The sequence below is a fragment of the Aquarana catesbeiana genome, linkage group LG10 (genome assembly GCF_042186555.1).
Source record: "Aquarana catesbeiana isolate 2022-GZ linkage group LG10, ASM4218655v1, whole genome shotgun sequence".
NCBI lineage: Eukaryota > Metazoa > Chordata > Amphibia > Anura > Ranidae > Aquarana > Aquarana catesbeiana.
In genome coordinates this window covers 78,135,306-78,151,343 of record NC_133333.1, presented here as the reverse complement: position 1 = coordinate 78,151,343, position 16,038 = coordinate 78,135,306, and the positions used below count along the sequence as shown (strand labels likewise).

Sequence of the window (16,038 nt, the reverse complement as noted above, 5' to 3'; positions counted from 1 at the left end):
GTGATCTTCCAGCACTGCTGGGGTTAAAAGCCGCTTCAATTGTCAAAGAATTACGTTTTGCCTGTCTCTTCTGCCGCCTACTCCATTCATAGAATTTGTACCATTCGTTTCCAGAATGCAAAGTGTTCTGTGATTGGAGAATGCTTTGCATTCTAGGAAAGAATAGCACTGGTTTTATAAAATGAACTGCATCAGGAAGGCTACCATTACTCATGCAAAATCAAAAATGGTTGGGTGACTTCTGGATGATAGTGCAAAACCTGGATCGCAGAGTAAGGGTTTATGCAGGGAAAGACTCTAGACAGGGCTATATCCATAATTAGGCCCAGATACTCCAAACGATGACTCCAATCCAGTGCAGATTTCTTGAGACATGGGCATTGGCTTAGTCTGCACTGATCGTTTTTTTAGCAGGATTTCATCCAAGTATCCCACGATTGGTATGCCCTAAGAGTGAAGAAGAGCTAGGACCAGTTCCATCGACAGGCCGAAGCGAAATGCACAAACTAGAAACGTTGCATGCCTACAAAAACCCACAAGTAGCTTTGATGTGGTGGGAAAATGGGGATAGGCATTCTTGATATCCACTCCAGAGTCCAGAAATTTCCCCACTTGGAGAGGCAATTTATCTATTGAGGATCCCTGATCAACAAAGGCTTCCCCCTTCCTCTTCTTCCAAAAGGAACTTTATTCAACTCTTTCTCCACCCACAAAAAGGGGAGATGGGGAAGGAAAGTGCTCACATTACATCCCAGGCTTTCCAGACTAGTGAGTACTCCTGAGAGCAAATCTCTCAAGCCCAGATATGGCTGTAGAGAATTCCTACCTTGACACAAAAGGAAGTGGAGGATTGAGCCACTAAAACACTGAAGATACCATATAAGGGCAGGGATTTAGAGCTAAATTTGACCCAACATGGAACCATTACATTTGATCTCCCTACCCAGTAATGGAATCTGGGAGTCCCCATTGCCCTTCTCTCCCCACCTCTCTGCCTACGAGAAGCCTGGGCTTACTGAGGGACGATAGGCAGTAACCCAGCAGGAAGAAACCCATGCCAGAACACAAAAGTGACAGCATCTCCCAAAAATGTCCCTGTATTTGCCGAGTTCCTGTGACAATGGATTTAGCATAGTCAGCAGCCAAGAAAGGCAGGATGGCTGGGATGAAGGGTGGATGAAAACCCATACAAATGAATGGAACATAAGATGACACCCACACCATCAATTTTACTTTCAGTTTGCCCCTTTACACTGCCACTTCCTATATATCGCTCCCATAAAAAAAAGGGGGGAAAAAAAAAAAAAAAAAAAAACATTTATTCTGCAGCACATACCCACAACAGAATGAACATTGCAAGAATGGGGCTGCCACATCTCCACAACACACAGAATGCACTCACCGCATCAAACTACTCATCATGGCAGGCCTTTGAGGACTCAAATCCTCTCCAGGAGGATCACCGCCCCGGACCTGTAGTGCACCCGGACATATCAAAAGGAGTTTCCAAAGCATTCCATAAAACTTTTCACTCTGAGGTATTAGACTCCCTTATTGATCAAATTGGTCGTTTTATTTTCCTTAAACTAAAATGTGACTCTTCTATTTTTTACAGAGGCCAACGTGTATGGATCGAATCAGAACAAGGGTAACTCTTCAGGTAAGTCTTCCATTCCTCACTCCACTCTTACACTCAACACAACTAGTGGATGTCTGGCGTGTACAGCATCCCATTGAGACTACAGCTGTTATTCGGTGGCCCATAACTCTTATAGCTGCATAGAATTTTTTTTCTTGTCTCATGATCTCTTCTAAATCAATCCATTACAGCTTCACTAGGCAATATTTTATCCTCTGACCAAATTGTATAATCTGCCCCCCCCCCCCCCCTAAAGCTTCTAAGGCTAGTTCGCACCCCCCCCCCCCCCCCCCCCCATCTACCATGGAGTAATATAACCTAGAAACCACCCTACCAATGATGGAGGTCGATGAAGCCTCTGACCTAGACAAACCACCGTCTGAATCAGACTTTGGGTGCCATAAAATATGTCTAAAACCTGGGAAGTGCCCTGGTCCAGACAGGTTCTCCCCCAGATATTACAAATCATTCACCCCTTTCCTTGCTCCATTATTAGCAGTGACTTTCAATTCAAAAGATTACTCCTGTATGACTTCCAAGTCAACTGGGCAAGAATCCCTCCCAATGTAGTAGCTACCGCCCAATTTCCCTCCTTAATCTGGATGTGAAATTATTTGCAAAGGTACTGGCCAACCGTTTGTTTCCCCTCCCCCCCCCCCCCCTCCCCTGCAGTGATCCATAAAGATCAGGTGGCTTTGTACCTGGTAGAGAGGCGTGAGACAATACCACTAAAACTATCCATCTCATCTCTTACATTCAAAGACACAATCTGAAAGCATGCCTTCTCTCTTTCGACACTGAGAAGGCGTCTGACCGTGTGAACTGGCAGTTCTTGCGTCTCTTTGGAACAGATTGGCCTCGGTCAGGCCTTTGTTACTAAAGTCATGTCGCTATATTCCCAACCTTCAGCTTCTATGCTAGTCAAGGACACTTCCTCCATACCATTTAACAATTCTAATGGAACCCGCCAGGGCTGCCCCCATCACCCCTCCTTTTTGTCTTAGTGATAGAACACCTAGCTAGGGCTATTAGACAGAATGACTCTATAGTTGGCATTCAAACACTATCCTCCCACCAAGAAATAAAAAAGATGATCTTAGGCCGAGTACATGGATACCAAACATGACATGCTTTAAAATTGCGCACAAACGTTACCACTTTAGATTTACAGAGGAGGTCTACTGCTAAAATTACTGCCCTCGATCTGACCTTCACGGTGATACCTCACATGCATGGTGCAATTGCTGTTTACATTTGACGCCAGACTGACGCTTGCGTTCGCCTTAGAGCGAGAGCAGGGGGGGACAGGGGTGGCTTTTTTTTTCTTTTTCTTTTTTATCTTATTGTTAAACTGTTCCTTTCATTTTTTTTTTTAAATCATTTTTATTGTTCTCAGGGAATGTAAATATCCCCTATGATAGCAATAGGTAGTGACAGGTACTCTTTTTGAAAAAAATTGGGGTCAATTAGACCCTAGATCTCTCCTCTGCCCTCAAAGCATCTGACCACACCAAGATCGGTGTGATAAAATGCTTTCCCAATTTCCCAATGGCGCTGTTTACATCCGGCGAAATCTAAGTCATGAAATGCTCGTAGCTTCCGGTTTCTTAGGCCACAGAGATGTTTGGAGCCACTCTGGTCTCTGATAAGCTCTATGGTCAGCTGGCTGAATCACCGGCTGCATTCTCGGGTTCCCTGTTGAGACAGGAGAGCCAGAGAAAAACACGGAAGACGGTGGGGGGGGGCATTCCCTCCCACTGCTTGTAAAAGCAGTCGAGAGGCTAATTAGCCGCTAGGATTGCTTTTACATGAAAGCCGACCGCTGGCTGAAAAGAATGATACCAAGATGATACCTAAACCTGCAGGCATCATTCTGGTATAACCACTCAAAGTCGTGAATGGCGTACCTGAAGACAAAAAAATGGTTAACAATAAAAACACAGTAAATGGTAAAGTATAAAAAAAATTTGCATACCTGAAAAGCAAACATGATAAAACATAATAACAATAAAACATTGCAGAATAGAATACAGTAAAGAGGAGGAGAAGGAGGAAGAGGAGGAGGAAGAGGAGGAGGAAGAGGAGGAGGAAGAGGAGGAGGAAGAGGACAATAAAACGACAAACTATTTTTTATTATATATATTTTTTTTGTGTTTTTTTTCACTTTTTTTGTAACTAACTTTTATAACTGTAACCGGTTCCAGGTTCGGGTCTCTCAAAATGCGATGGCATCTTGGGAGACCCTGTGAAAGTGTGCCTAGTCTGTGCAATACTCAACTAGTGAATGGTAGCATTTAGAACATTCACCAATGCAAAGACCAGGATTGTCAGGACAGGAGGGACAATAATAGTGGGTGTCACGCCTATATCCACGCTTGCTGCAGACACGACAATCTTTTTTGGGGGGGTTTGTTGGGTAGGGGTACTCGGGAGGACATAAAAAAAAATGCCTCTCATGCAGCCGACTGCATTTGGTTGGGGATGTGAATGGGGGAAGTACGGGCGCTGCAGAAGTGGTGGGTTTCCAAATATTAGGATTGGCGAATGCAGCAGGAAGGGCATTGTGGGCACGATGGGCCTGTGTTTGCCTTCTTCTTGGTGGCAGCGGGACACTACTTGTGCTTGCCACCTCACCAGCTTGAACTGCACTTATGGGACTCGCCACGTCACCAAGTGTTACTGCAGTGCTGGTTTGACTACGACCGGAGTGTACTAGGCCGCTGGTGCTTGCCAGTTCACCAAAACGCTACCAAAAAAACTGTTAGCGATCGCAGGGATCAGGCATGACTCTGCGAACGCTGCAGTTATGTGTTTAGTTTATTGTAAGTGACAGTGATCGATCGATACTGCACTTGGGTGGGCTGGGCCGGGCGGAGGGGCAAAACGCAGGTGCTAGCAGGTATCTGGGCTGATCCCACTAACACTGAGTTTTTGTGAACCCTAAACTCCTGGGGACGCTAGTATAGATCTGATCGGATCAGATATTGATCCGTTCAGATACTATACCACTAAGGGAGGCGTATGCTGCATGCGTGGGTATTAGCGGTACTGGCGCTAACCTGACGCTGCCCGGGGCGACGCAGACCCTATCTGACCCTAAAACCTAAGTTATATCACTGTCGGGCGATTAGGGGCTAAACCTTTATTAGGTAATAAACGGCGGGTGCCCTGACACTATAAAAAATAAACAAACTAACCAGCGTCACCCGTAACAGTTATACGGTGATCACTGGTGAAAGGGTTAACTAGGGGGCAACCAAAGGGGTTAAAACCCTTATTAGGTAGTATATGGGGGTCCCTGACGCTATAAAAACGCTGACGGCGAACCTAAATATTTACCTCCCTAACTAGCGTCACCTGTGACACTAATACAGCGATCAGAAAAATTATCGCTTAGTGACACTGGCGACGGGGGGTGATCAAGGGTTTAAAACTTTATTAGGGAGGGTTAGGGGGGTACCATAGACCTAAAGGGGCAAACACTAACTGCCCTACAACACTAACTGTCACAAACTGACACCAATGCAGTAATCAGAAAAAAAACTGCTTGGCGTCAGTGTGACACGGGGGGGGGGGGGGGGGGGGGGGGGGGGGGTGTAATGTATGCCTGGCGTGTTCTACTGTGTGTAGTGTTTGTGCACTCACTCGAATGTCTTCTCTCCTCGGTGCCGGAACGAAAATACCGAGCCGAGGACAGATGACATCATTTCCTCTGATGCTGTTTATTATACAAAAAAGCGTCACAATCGGCGGGGGATCGGCGTATAACATGCACCCACGATTTTCCCCTGATTTTAAGGGGAAAAAAAATGCGTGTTATAAGCCAATAAATACGGTAGTTTTTTCTACTTCTGTTCTATAAAAATTGTACAAAATGTATACAAGATGGATAAGAGGATCTACCTCTAATGCTCTAATTTTTACTATTTTTAGTACAATAAAAATATATTTACCTCTAAATACAGTATGTACATATAATCAATATAACATACTTAAAAACAGTCATGTAAGGGAGTGTGACCTGATGTAGAGCAGGACAGATGCCTGAGGGGAAAGCTCCATTTTAATCCTGCATGAGGCTGCTCTCCTTTGCCTGATTTCTCTGGCCATCAGTTTCGCCAATTCGCGCAGTATCCCCACAGGTCCCAGCGGTTCTTGTGATACCATCGAAGAGCCGCTCCACTGCTCCTACTCCGAAAAAGAAGCCGTGAACCCTGGCGGCTGCATGTCCAGATGCCATCTTGGATCATAATGCCCTCCTGGCTGAGATAGATCTTGCAGGCAAGCGGTACAGCTCACGCTACTCAGTCTCAGGGTACTGACACCGCATTAATCCTGCAGGCTATAGAACACAGCAAAACCTCCTTACTGGTAAGGATTGATCATCTTGCAGAAGAATGCAATCTGATCCACAATGACCTAGTTAAAATCAGGGGCAGATTCACTGAGGCTGAGTCCCGCATCACGGTTACAGAGGACACCCCCTTTCAACACAATCAGACTTAGCAGTCTCTTCAGCAAACAGTCCGTGCACTCATGGCAAAATCTGATGCCGAAAAAACCGGCAGCAACCGCAATAACGTGCGGGTGTTGGGCCTACCAGAAGGGGCGGAAGGTGAGAGTTCATGGAGACTTTTTTTTTTTTTTTTTTTTTTTTTTTTTTAGGGATCTTCTGGGTCTCACAGGAGGTCTCACCTACTTATGTAATGGAACGCGTGTACAGAGTACCAACAGGCCATCGCATCCTGGGAGCTCCATCTAGACCCTTCCTGGTTCGGTTCCTCAACTACAAGGACAGGGACAGGTTTGTAAGTGAAGCTAGAAAAACATCCTGATCTCTCCTATCAAGATTCTGCAGTGCACCGGTTTCTGGATTTCCATGCTGAACTCCAGAAAAAAAAAATCCTTTACTGTCCCCAAAAGGGGTGGGGGGGGGGCACGGGTTGGGAATGGGAACAGTGAGATTTTTTGGATTTGCCTGAAGACGTCGACAACTGGCTCCCGACACTCCAGAGTGGATTGCCCATCTTGAATTGCTTGTTCCTGGTAAGCTGTACTGCATCTCATCCTATTTCTCCTATTTATTTAGTTCATAAACGACCTGGAGGATGGGGTAAACAGTTCAATCTCTGTATTTGCGGACGATACTAAGGTAAGCAGGGCAATAACTTCTCCGCAGGATGTGGAAACCTTGCAAAAAGATCTGAACAAATTAACTGGGTGGGCAAATACAAGTCAAATGAGGTTTAATGTAGAAAATGTAAAATAATGCATTTGGGTGGCAAAAATATGAATCCAAACTTATGTATATGTATTTTACTTTGGCAGAGACACTAGAGAATAAAATGGCGGTTGTTGCAATAATTTATGTCACACTGTATTTGCGCAACAGTCTTTCAAACGCAATTTTTTGGAAAAAATACACTTAACACAAAAATACAATGAATTAAAAAAAAAAAAAAAAAAAAACACTAAACCGTAAAGTAGGCTTCATGTACACAGGACGTTTTTACAACCTTTCCTGAACGATTTAACTTGACAGCTAGTAACCCACGTTTAAAACCGTCCGTTTGGTCGCGTTTACATGCCTCGTTTTGCTTTATATAAAAAATAATGTTAGACCTGTAAAAGAAACGCGGCCAAATGCAAGTTACCGTGTTTAGAAGAGTTTGGTGCTTGAAATGCCTCTAAAAACTAGATTTCATTTTTATCTCTCTTTCTTTCTTCTAGCTCCTAGGGAGATCAGTTTTCCCCTAATATAGGCTTTATGGGCCTCCCAAATTGTCGCCTTTGTCACTTCTGGTGTGTCATTTGTACTGAAGTATTGTTCAATTTCGGTCGTTATTTTTCCAACTTCTACATCATCTATAAGATCTTCGTTCAATCGCCAGTTCCCTTTTCTATGCTCCCCGCTCCCCAACGTTAAATCTTATCCTTACTGTTACTGGAGCATGGTAAGAGACCGAGATTATTCCAATCGATGCATCTACTACATACTCCATTATTTCATGATCCACCAGGATGTAGTCTAATCTCGAGTACGTATCGTGCACCGTTGAGTGAAATGTGTAGTCCTTTTTACTTGGAGATGTTATCCTCCATACATCAACTAATTGTTGACTGTACTTTTTTTTTTTTCATTAATTTTTAGTTGTTTATTTTCTCGAATTGGTGCACCAGACGTACTACCGAGGTCTTGATCTATTGAGAAGTTGAAATCCCCTGCTAATACTAAGTGACCTTGTTTAAACTCCATCAGTGCGTTGAGAATCCCCTTTAGATATTTTTTAGGGTGTCTATTGGAACAGTATACGTTTGCTAATGTACATCTTTTCCTTGGAGGACCCTCTCAGGAACAAATAACGACCGTCTAGGTCAACTTTCCTTTCATCCGAAATAAAACTGATGTTTTTTGCTATTCCTATAGCGACTCCTTTTGCGCTTTTGTTGGGGAGTCACCGTAGAACCAAGTTGGGATCGCCCGCGAATATATTCTAATATTTGAATCCATTGCTATATGCGTCTCTTGTAGGAAAATTATCTCAGCGGAATACCTTTCCAACTGTCTTAACACTGTGTGTCTTTTTTCCGGAGAGTTCAGCCCTCATACATGTAATAAACTTAACGTCAGTCATTTATTTATTTATTTTCCCTTCCTTATTCCCCTTTCTTAGCTCAGTACACTGATAAGCACAACCAGATCTTTCCCCCTCCCCTCATCTCCCACAGAACTCTCCCTCCCCTCCTCTGTTGGTATCTTGACCCCATGGTCCAAAGCACTACCATTAGGGACCCCTTGTCCCCCTGCTCCCTTTGTCCTGAGGTGGAGTTCTGTATGGTGCTGTCCAAAATCACCCCCCTTCTTCTAGGGAGTGAATTCCGGAGCGCGCCAGAGTGGATTGCCCATCTTGAATTGCTTGTTGTTCCTGGTAAGCTGTACTGTATCTCATCCTACTTCTCCTATTTAATTTGTTCATAACGACCTGGAGGATGGGGTAAACAGTTCAATCTCTGTATTTGCGGACGATACTAAGGTAAGCAGGGCAATAACTTCTCCGCAGGATGTGGAAACCTTGCAAAAAGATCTGAACAAATTAACGGGGTGGGCAAATACAAGCCAAATGAGGTTTAATGTAGAAACATGTAAAATAATGCATTTGGGTGGCAAAAATATGAATCCAAACATATGTATTTTTAATTTTGGCAGAGATCCTAGAGAATAAAATGGCGGTTGTTGCAATAATTTATGTCACACTGTATTCGCGCAACGGTCTTTCAAACGCAATTTAAAAAAAAAAAAAATACACTTGAATTTAAAAAAACACTAAACTGTAAAGTAAGGCTTCAAGTACACAGGACGTTTTTACAACCTCTCCTGAACGATTTAACTTGACAGCTAGTAACCCACGTTTAAAACGTCTGTTGGGTCACGTTTACATGCCACGTTTTGCTTTAAATAAAAAAATAATGCTACGCCTGTAAACGAAACGCAGCTAAATACGAGTTACCGTGTTTAGAAGAGTTTGGTGCTTGAAATGCCTCCAAAAACTCAGCTTCTGAACCCTTTTTTTTGCATTCCAAAAAAAGCCTCTAAACTCAACTGCATAGAAATGACTGTAAACGACCCTGTGTACATGTGCTGATAAAATAACAGGCGAGTTCAGGAGCTGTTTTAAATAAATGCCCAACTGCTCCTAAACGTCCGTTTAGCAGCAGCAGTGTACATGAGGCCTTAGCCCAATTTTTTTGTATAATGTGAAAGATAATGTTACGCTGTGAGAATCGTAAGAGAATCGCGATCTCATTTTGGCCAGAATCGTGCAGCTCTACCTGAAAAGACTTCCTGTGTCCCTCAATGGACGAGAAAGTCATAAGAAATGGGAGACATAAATTACACTATAGACTTCCATAAAAAAACTGTTCTTTACCAACATACCCTGTAGTTTTCTCTTGTCCGCCATCTTTCCTTCACTAGAGATGGCCTTTCTTCATACTTTACAAATCCAGAGTGCTGTGGAAACAAACCATTAATGTAACAAGCTGAAAAAGAAGCACTTACAAAAAACATTGAACTTCATATACCGTAGTTACAGATAATTGTCATCATATTGTTCCAATAGAGTAAGCAGTGCCCAAATTAATTTTAAAATAATCCATAATGTTGACAAAATATACCACATATGGATTTGAAAAGAAACTGCTTAATATTTACCTGTCCAACCACACTTGCCCCCACTGTGCTCTATAATAGCAATATACAGATTGCCAATGTTTCTTCTGTGTTGTCCTGCCACACGCAGAGGGTTACCAGGCAGTTAGTTTCAGTGGCTGAGGAATTGTCAGCCAGCATTATGCAGTAAATACAGAAAACGGACGTAGGAGCAGCAAGACAGTCAAGTATTAAGCAACTTATTTTCCAGGCAGCATTTTTGTATGAGTGTGTCCCCCAGAGGGCGGCTTTAACTTTACCTGAGCAGCTATGACGCCACATGCACACTAATTTTATACACACACACACACACACAAGTGATCATATTGCCCCTATTTTGGGGTCCTTGCACTAGCTACCCACCAGAATTTGCATAGACTTTAAGATCCTCTTGCTCCTCCCCCATAACCTTTGCACTCCTCAAATTATGGTATTCAGCGTGCCCACTCTACTAACCTAGACACAATGGGAGACGGAGCCTTTCTCCTGCTATGCTCCAAAACTCTGGAATTCACTTCCAAAGAACAAAACTCATTCAAAACAAATCTTTAGAAAAGTTTTCACATAATCAATTGTCCTTCCTTTGTTATCCTGTGTATTTGTGTCTTCTTTGAAAAGCGATTTGAGAAGCTACCTTTAAATAGGTACCATATAAAATAAAAAGTTTATTATTACAGTTGCTTAAACTAATTTTTTTTCCAAGTAATCAACACTCAGAACCCCAAAATGACAAAGTAAAAAACACAGAATTTTAGAAATGTCTGAATTTATTAATAGAAGATGAAATCTCACATGTACTTGAAGGATACCGTTCACCTTTGGTTAAAAAAAGATACATGGCCAGGTGCGTGATGTGATGCGCACGTAGTGGGGGAGGGGCCTGATGACGGAGCCGAGGAAGCGGGCGGCTGAGCGGCTCCGACGATCGAGGCTGCCTGCGAGGTGGAGCTGACATCGCGCCGCATGCAGAGCAGTGGCGGCGGCGTTGGTCGGTACGCCTCGGACCGCCTGGACCCCCGCGGTGTTTTCGCCTCCACGCTCCCCTCCCGGCCCTCTTTGCATTGTTGTGGGAACGCACCGGCTTCTTTTAGGGATTCCGGACGGCCGCGCATCCCAATACCTCCCCCCCACATTGATACACCAATAATCCTTGGAAAGCTGGATGAAGGAAGGACACCATGCGCTGTGCATGGTAGGATTATAAGACATTCAACAATCGCAAAAGCATCCACAATTTCCAGGGACACAAGGTCTAGTCCGTGGCTGAGTCGGTAAGCTAATGAGGGATCTCCGGTGAACTCAGGCAAGTAAATGTAACATTAACTATATTGCGTAAATCGTGGATCAGGAAAGAATCCTGCAAACATGTAATGGTGGAACCATACAGCTGCAAGGCATCAATCCAGGAGAGACTGCATATATTGTGACCTCTGTTGCTGTGTAAATAAAAAAAAAAAAAAAAAAAAAAAAAAAAAGGGGGGACTGTGGGACGGTTTCGCCTCCTGTCTCCCTGTCTCCCTGTTTCGGCCCCCCCTCCCCCCCCTCCCCCCCCCCCTCCTTCCTGCTGAAGATTTACAGTGAGGAGTATAGATATAAGGAATTTAATAGTGGGTGGTGTGGCGGGTGGGGTTGGTGGGGGCGGGTGGAGGGGGGTAGAGCAGAGATAGAAGATAACAAACATGCGAGGGCGCCCTCAAAGGGGAGCGGAGGGGAAGCAGCCTAGAGAGAGCTTGAACACTAGCTCTATTCAGAAGTACCTGAAGGAGACAAATCAGGGAAGCCCAAAAAATCCCGCTCACGATAACAACCAGCAAAGTGGGAAAGAAAAGAAGAAAGAAAAAGCGAAGAGCCAAGGGGCGAACGGGGGATCAATTAGGGGAGAAAGTGGAACCCCAAATATGATGGAAGACCCCAGTATGGAATCACCACTAACTAAGATAGAGCTCCTAGAAATGTTCGCCAAACTGGAAGTGGTAATTAAAACAGAAATTCACAACGTCAGAACTGACATGGGTCATTTACTGAAGCGGGTAGAATCAGCAGAAGAGGCCTCAGATAAACAGAGCAGAGAAATAATCATCCTAAAACAACAGGTAAAAGACCTACAACTAGCCCAACGGGACATGTGTTACAAATTAGAAGCGCAAGAAAACCAGAATCGCAGACAAAATTTGAGGCTGCGTGCCCTCCCTGAACAACGAGATGAAGATCTGCATGCTAAAATGAAAGCTATCTTCAACCCGATCCTGGGCCGAAATCCAGACGACGAACTGAAGATTGACAGGGTTCACAGATTAAGGAAACCCCCAAATGTTAGTGAGGATAAACCCAGGGATATAATTATAAGGTTCCACCATTATGAAGATAAAGCAAAAGTATGGAGTAATCTCAGGAAAGCACAACCAGTAAAATTCGAGGGGGTTGAAATCCAGTGTTTTGCTGACATTTCGGCTGAGACTTTGGCCTGGAGAAGGCAGTTGCGACCCCTCCTGGAGGAATTGAGAAAAGCTAACATGAAATATAGTTGGGGTTTCCAACTTCACTGATTGTAGTGAAAGCGGGTAGAACAAGCAGACTGAAACATATAGACAATATGCAGGATTTCTGCAATGATTTAAATATCCCTGTACCAACCATATTCAAATAATTGGTGCAAAGCACGGCTGTGGTTTAGACATCTGGAATTCATGGGGGGGGGGGCTGGGGGGCTGGGAGGGTGCGTGGGTGGGAGGGGGAGGACACCCGATGTGGGGATGGGCGGCCGTATGGGTGCCCGCTCGCGATGTCCCCCCCCCCCCTCCTTCCTCTCGGACCGGGGGGGGGGGCATGGCGACCGAGGCGATCCGTCATTAGAGTCACACCCCAAGGGTATGGCCGGTCGCATGCCGAGAGAAGTAATATCTCTGGGCAGTAGACACACTGCTGGTTTTGGGCAGGGGGGGAGGGGGGGGGGGGGATTGGGGTGGAGGGTGGTTGGGGAGGTAGAGAGAGGGGGAGGGCCCGGCAGATATTAAAGGAAAGAGTGCAAAATATAAGCTGTGAATCTAGCGAGCAGCATTATGTATAATCAAATGACAGAGTTTTCATGTTTTACTTATAATGTTAAGGGACTAAATTCCCCCTTAAACGTCATAAAGTCTTGCGAGAATTAGAACAACTTAAGGCAGATGTAGTGTTCCTTCAAGAGACCCACCTTTCACAAGACTCTCACATTAGATTATTCTCTAAATGCTTCCCTAACTGGTTTTATAGCGACTCCCCTATTAAGAGAGCCAAAGGGGTTGCAATCAGGTTCTCAAAAAGGACTAGGTTCACGGTATTAGAAAGATGTGAGGATAGGGACGGTCGCTATCTTTTTCTGAAAATTAGAATAGGAGAAAGGGTTTTTACACTGGTGAATATCTACTGCCCAAATAATAACCCAGCAAAATTTTTGCTATGCATCTTAAACAAGTTGGCAGATTTCAGGGCAGGACAGGTGATAATGGCCGGTGATTTGAACTTTTGTTTAGACCCTGCGATGGATAGCACAGTCGGTAACCAGAGAATGAGTGGGAGACTATCAAAAAAAATTAGTCAGAAACTGCATAACTGCCATTTGCTAGATGTTTGGAGGGTACAACATGCAAAAAGTAGAGACTACACTTTTTTCTCCTCTGTACATGGGTCCTACTCCCGCCTCGATTACTTTCTGGTAGACCATAGGTTATTAGATTGTGTCAAAGAGACGGAGATAGGCGTGGCTACACTCTCCGACCAGCGCCGGTATCGATGAAGGTGGTGACTCCGGGACTCCGGAGATCACCATTCTCATGGCAACTAGATGACAAATTAATAGATAATCCAACCATTTACAGTAAGATACAGGAGGAAATTACGGGCTTCCTCAAGATAAATGACACTGGAGAGGTTTCAGGTTCAGTTCTGTGGGAGGCGTTGAAAGCTTATATAAGGGGCATATTGATCTCTTTGGAAGCAAGGAGAAAAAAGAAGGGGAGAAGAGAAGGGTGGAGCTAATTGAAGAAATACATCAGCTGGAACAAATACACAAATCAGCCAATGGGGGCCACAACCTATCCCTAATGCAGTTAGTCCATAAAAGAGAAGAACTAAAAGATCTAATAGAATTGGAATCAAAACGCATACTGTACAAGAGCGCAAAAAACAGATTTAGGTGGGGCAACAAAATAGGGAAACACCTGGCATCAGTTGTTAAAAAAAAGAGGGATACGAATTTTATAGAGAGGATTCAAAATGAAAATGGGATATTTAAATATACCTCTAGCGATATAGCTGTAGAGTTTCAAAAATATTTCACAGCCCTATATAAAGTTAAACAAAGTGAAGACAGTATTCAGGGTAAGGAAGAAAAATCAGATGAATTTTTAAGAGAGGCGGGTCTACCAAGCCTCGCGGATAATGAGGTAAAAGAATTAGAAGAACCCATTACGGTGGAGGAGATTGAGCGGGCTTTGAAGGCTTCTCCCTCTGGGAAAAGCCCGGGACTCGATGGCTTCACCAATTATTTTTATAAAAAATTCAAAGATATTCTGACCCCCAAGCTCTGTCAGATCTGGAACAAGATAGGAAGCCAGGAGGAATTCTGTGAAGGAGCATTGATGGCATCGATTGCCTTAATACCTAAGGAGGCGAAAGATAGCTCACTGTGTTCGAGCTATAGGCCGATCGCCTTACTCAATACTGATACAAAATTATACGCCAAGGTTATAGCTAGTAGGCTGAAGGATAAAATGTCATACTGGATACACCCCGATCAGACTGGCTTTGTCCCAGGCAGAGAGGGGAGGGATAATGGTGTGAGATCACTATTGATTATGGGGGCGATGAAAGCGAAAGGGACCCCCGGTCTGCTACTGTCGTTGGATGCAGAGAAAGCCTTCGACAGAGTAGACTGGGGGTTCATGATAAAGACTTTGAGGGCGATTGGACTGGGCGACACCATGGTAAATTGGATCATGGCTCTTTACAAAGCCCCATCTGCATTAGTCAAAGTGAACGGCATACTTTCAGGAGAAGTTAGGATGGAAAACGGAACTAGACAGGGATGTCCCCTGTCCCCTCTTCTGTTTTCCCTAACTTTAGAGCCCCTATTGGCGGTAATCAGGAAAAATCCAGATATACGCGGATGTATAGTGGAAGGCGATGAACACAAGCTCTCGGCGTTCGCCGATGATGTATTATTTTATCTAGCAAACCCAAGGATTTCACTCCCGAATCTCCTGGCTACGCTGAGGAGATATGGGGAACTTTCAAATTATAAGGTGAACCTTAGTAAATCAGCAGCCCTAAATATTAATATAAAGAAACAAGAGATAATTAAACTTAAAGAATACTTTCAATTTCCGTGGCGGGAAAAAATAGACTACTTAGGAATAGTATTAACAAAATCCCTTAGGAAATTATATCAATTGAACTTTATACCCCTCCTTGAAGAAATTAAGCAAGAAACAAAGAAAAGTATGTATTCCCCTTTATCTTGGCTTGGTCGAGTCAATTTTGTTAAAATGACTCTAGCCCCGAAGATCCTATACAAAATGCAGTTATTGCCAATTCCGTTAGCACCATCTTTCTCAGAACTTTGAACAACATCATTTCCAAGTTCATTTGGAAAAACAAGAGGCCACGGATTGCCTTTGGGGTCATGTGCAGGGACAAAGCACAGGGTGGTCTGGCTCTTCCAGACTTCAAGATTTATCACAGAGCAATAGTCCTCTCACGAATGTTAGTTTGGGGTAAAGAATCAATAGGGAAAAGATGGGGGAAATTAGAAAGAGATTTGAACACAAATATAAGTCATTTAATTTGGAACCCTCCACATGTCAGGGAGTTAAGTCCAAATACACACATAATAACACGGTACACTTTCAGGGTTTGGGATCAATTACACAGACAGAAGGCATGGGAATTCAACTCACCCTTCATATATTTGAAGGAAAATAAGTTTTTTCCACCAGGATTAAAAGAGGTAGGAGGGAATTGGATAGGGAACCACGAAATACAGTTATTAGATATCACAAGAAAGGGTAAAATTATTTCTTTTCAGGAGTTGTCTCTGCTAAATGACCTAAAGAACATAGATATATGGAGGTACAATCAGTTGGCCTCCTTTATTAAAAGTCTACCAGGACCAATTAGGGACAAGGAGAATCTCAGACCTATTGAGAAATTA

General features: G+C 43.8%; 1 protein-coding gene across 1 annotated transcript in view; it reads right to left on the bottom strand.

Annotated features, from left to right (window-relative positions):
* CNOT3 (CCR4-NOT transcription complex subunit 3) overlaps positions 1 to 16,038 on the bottom strand; it is a gene marked incomplete in the record, with an annotated part of 468,179 nt that overhangs the window by 413,808 nt on the left and 38,333 nt on the right. The window contains 1 exon segment of the mRNA XM_073602305.1: positions 9,576 to 9,650. Coding sequence (XP_073458406.1) covers positions 9,576 to 9,600 — 25 coding nt within the window.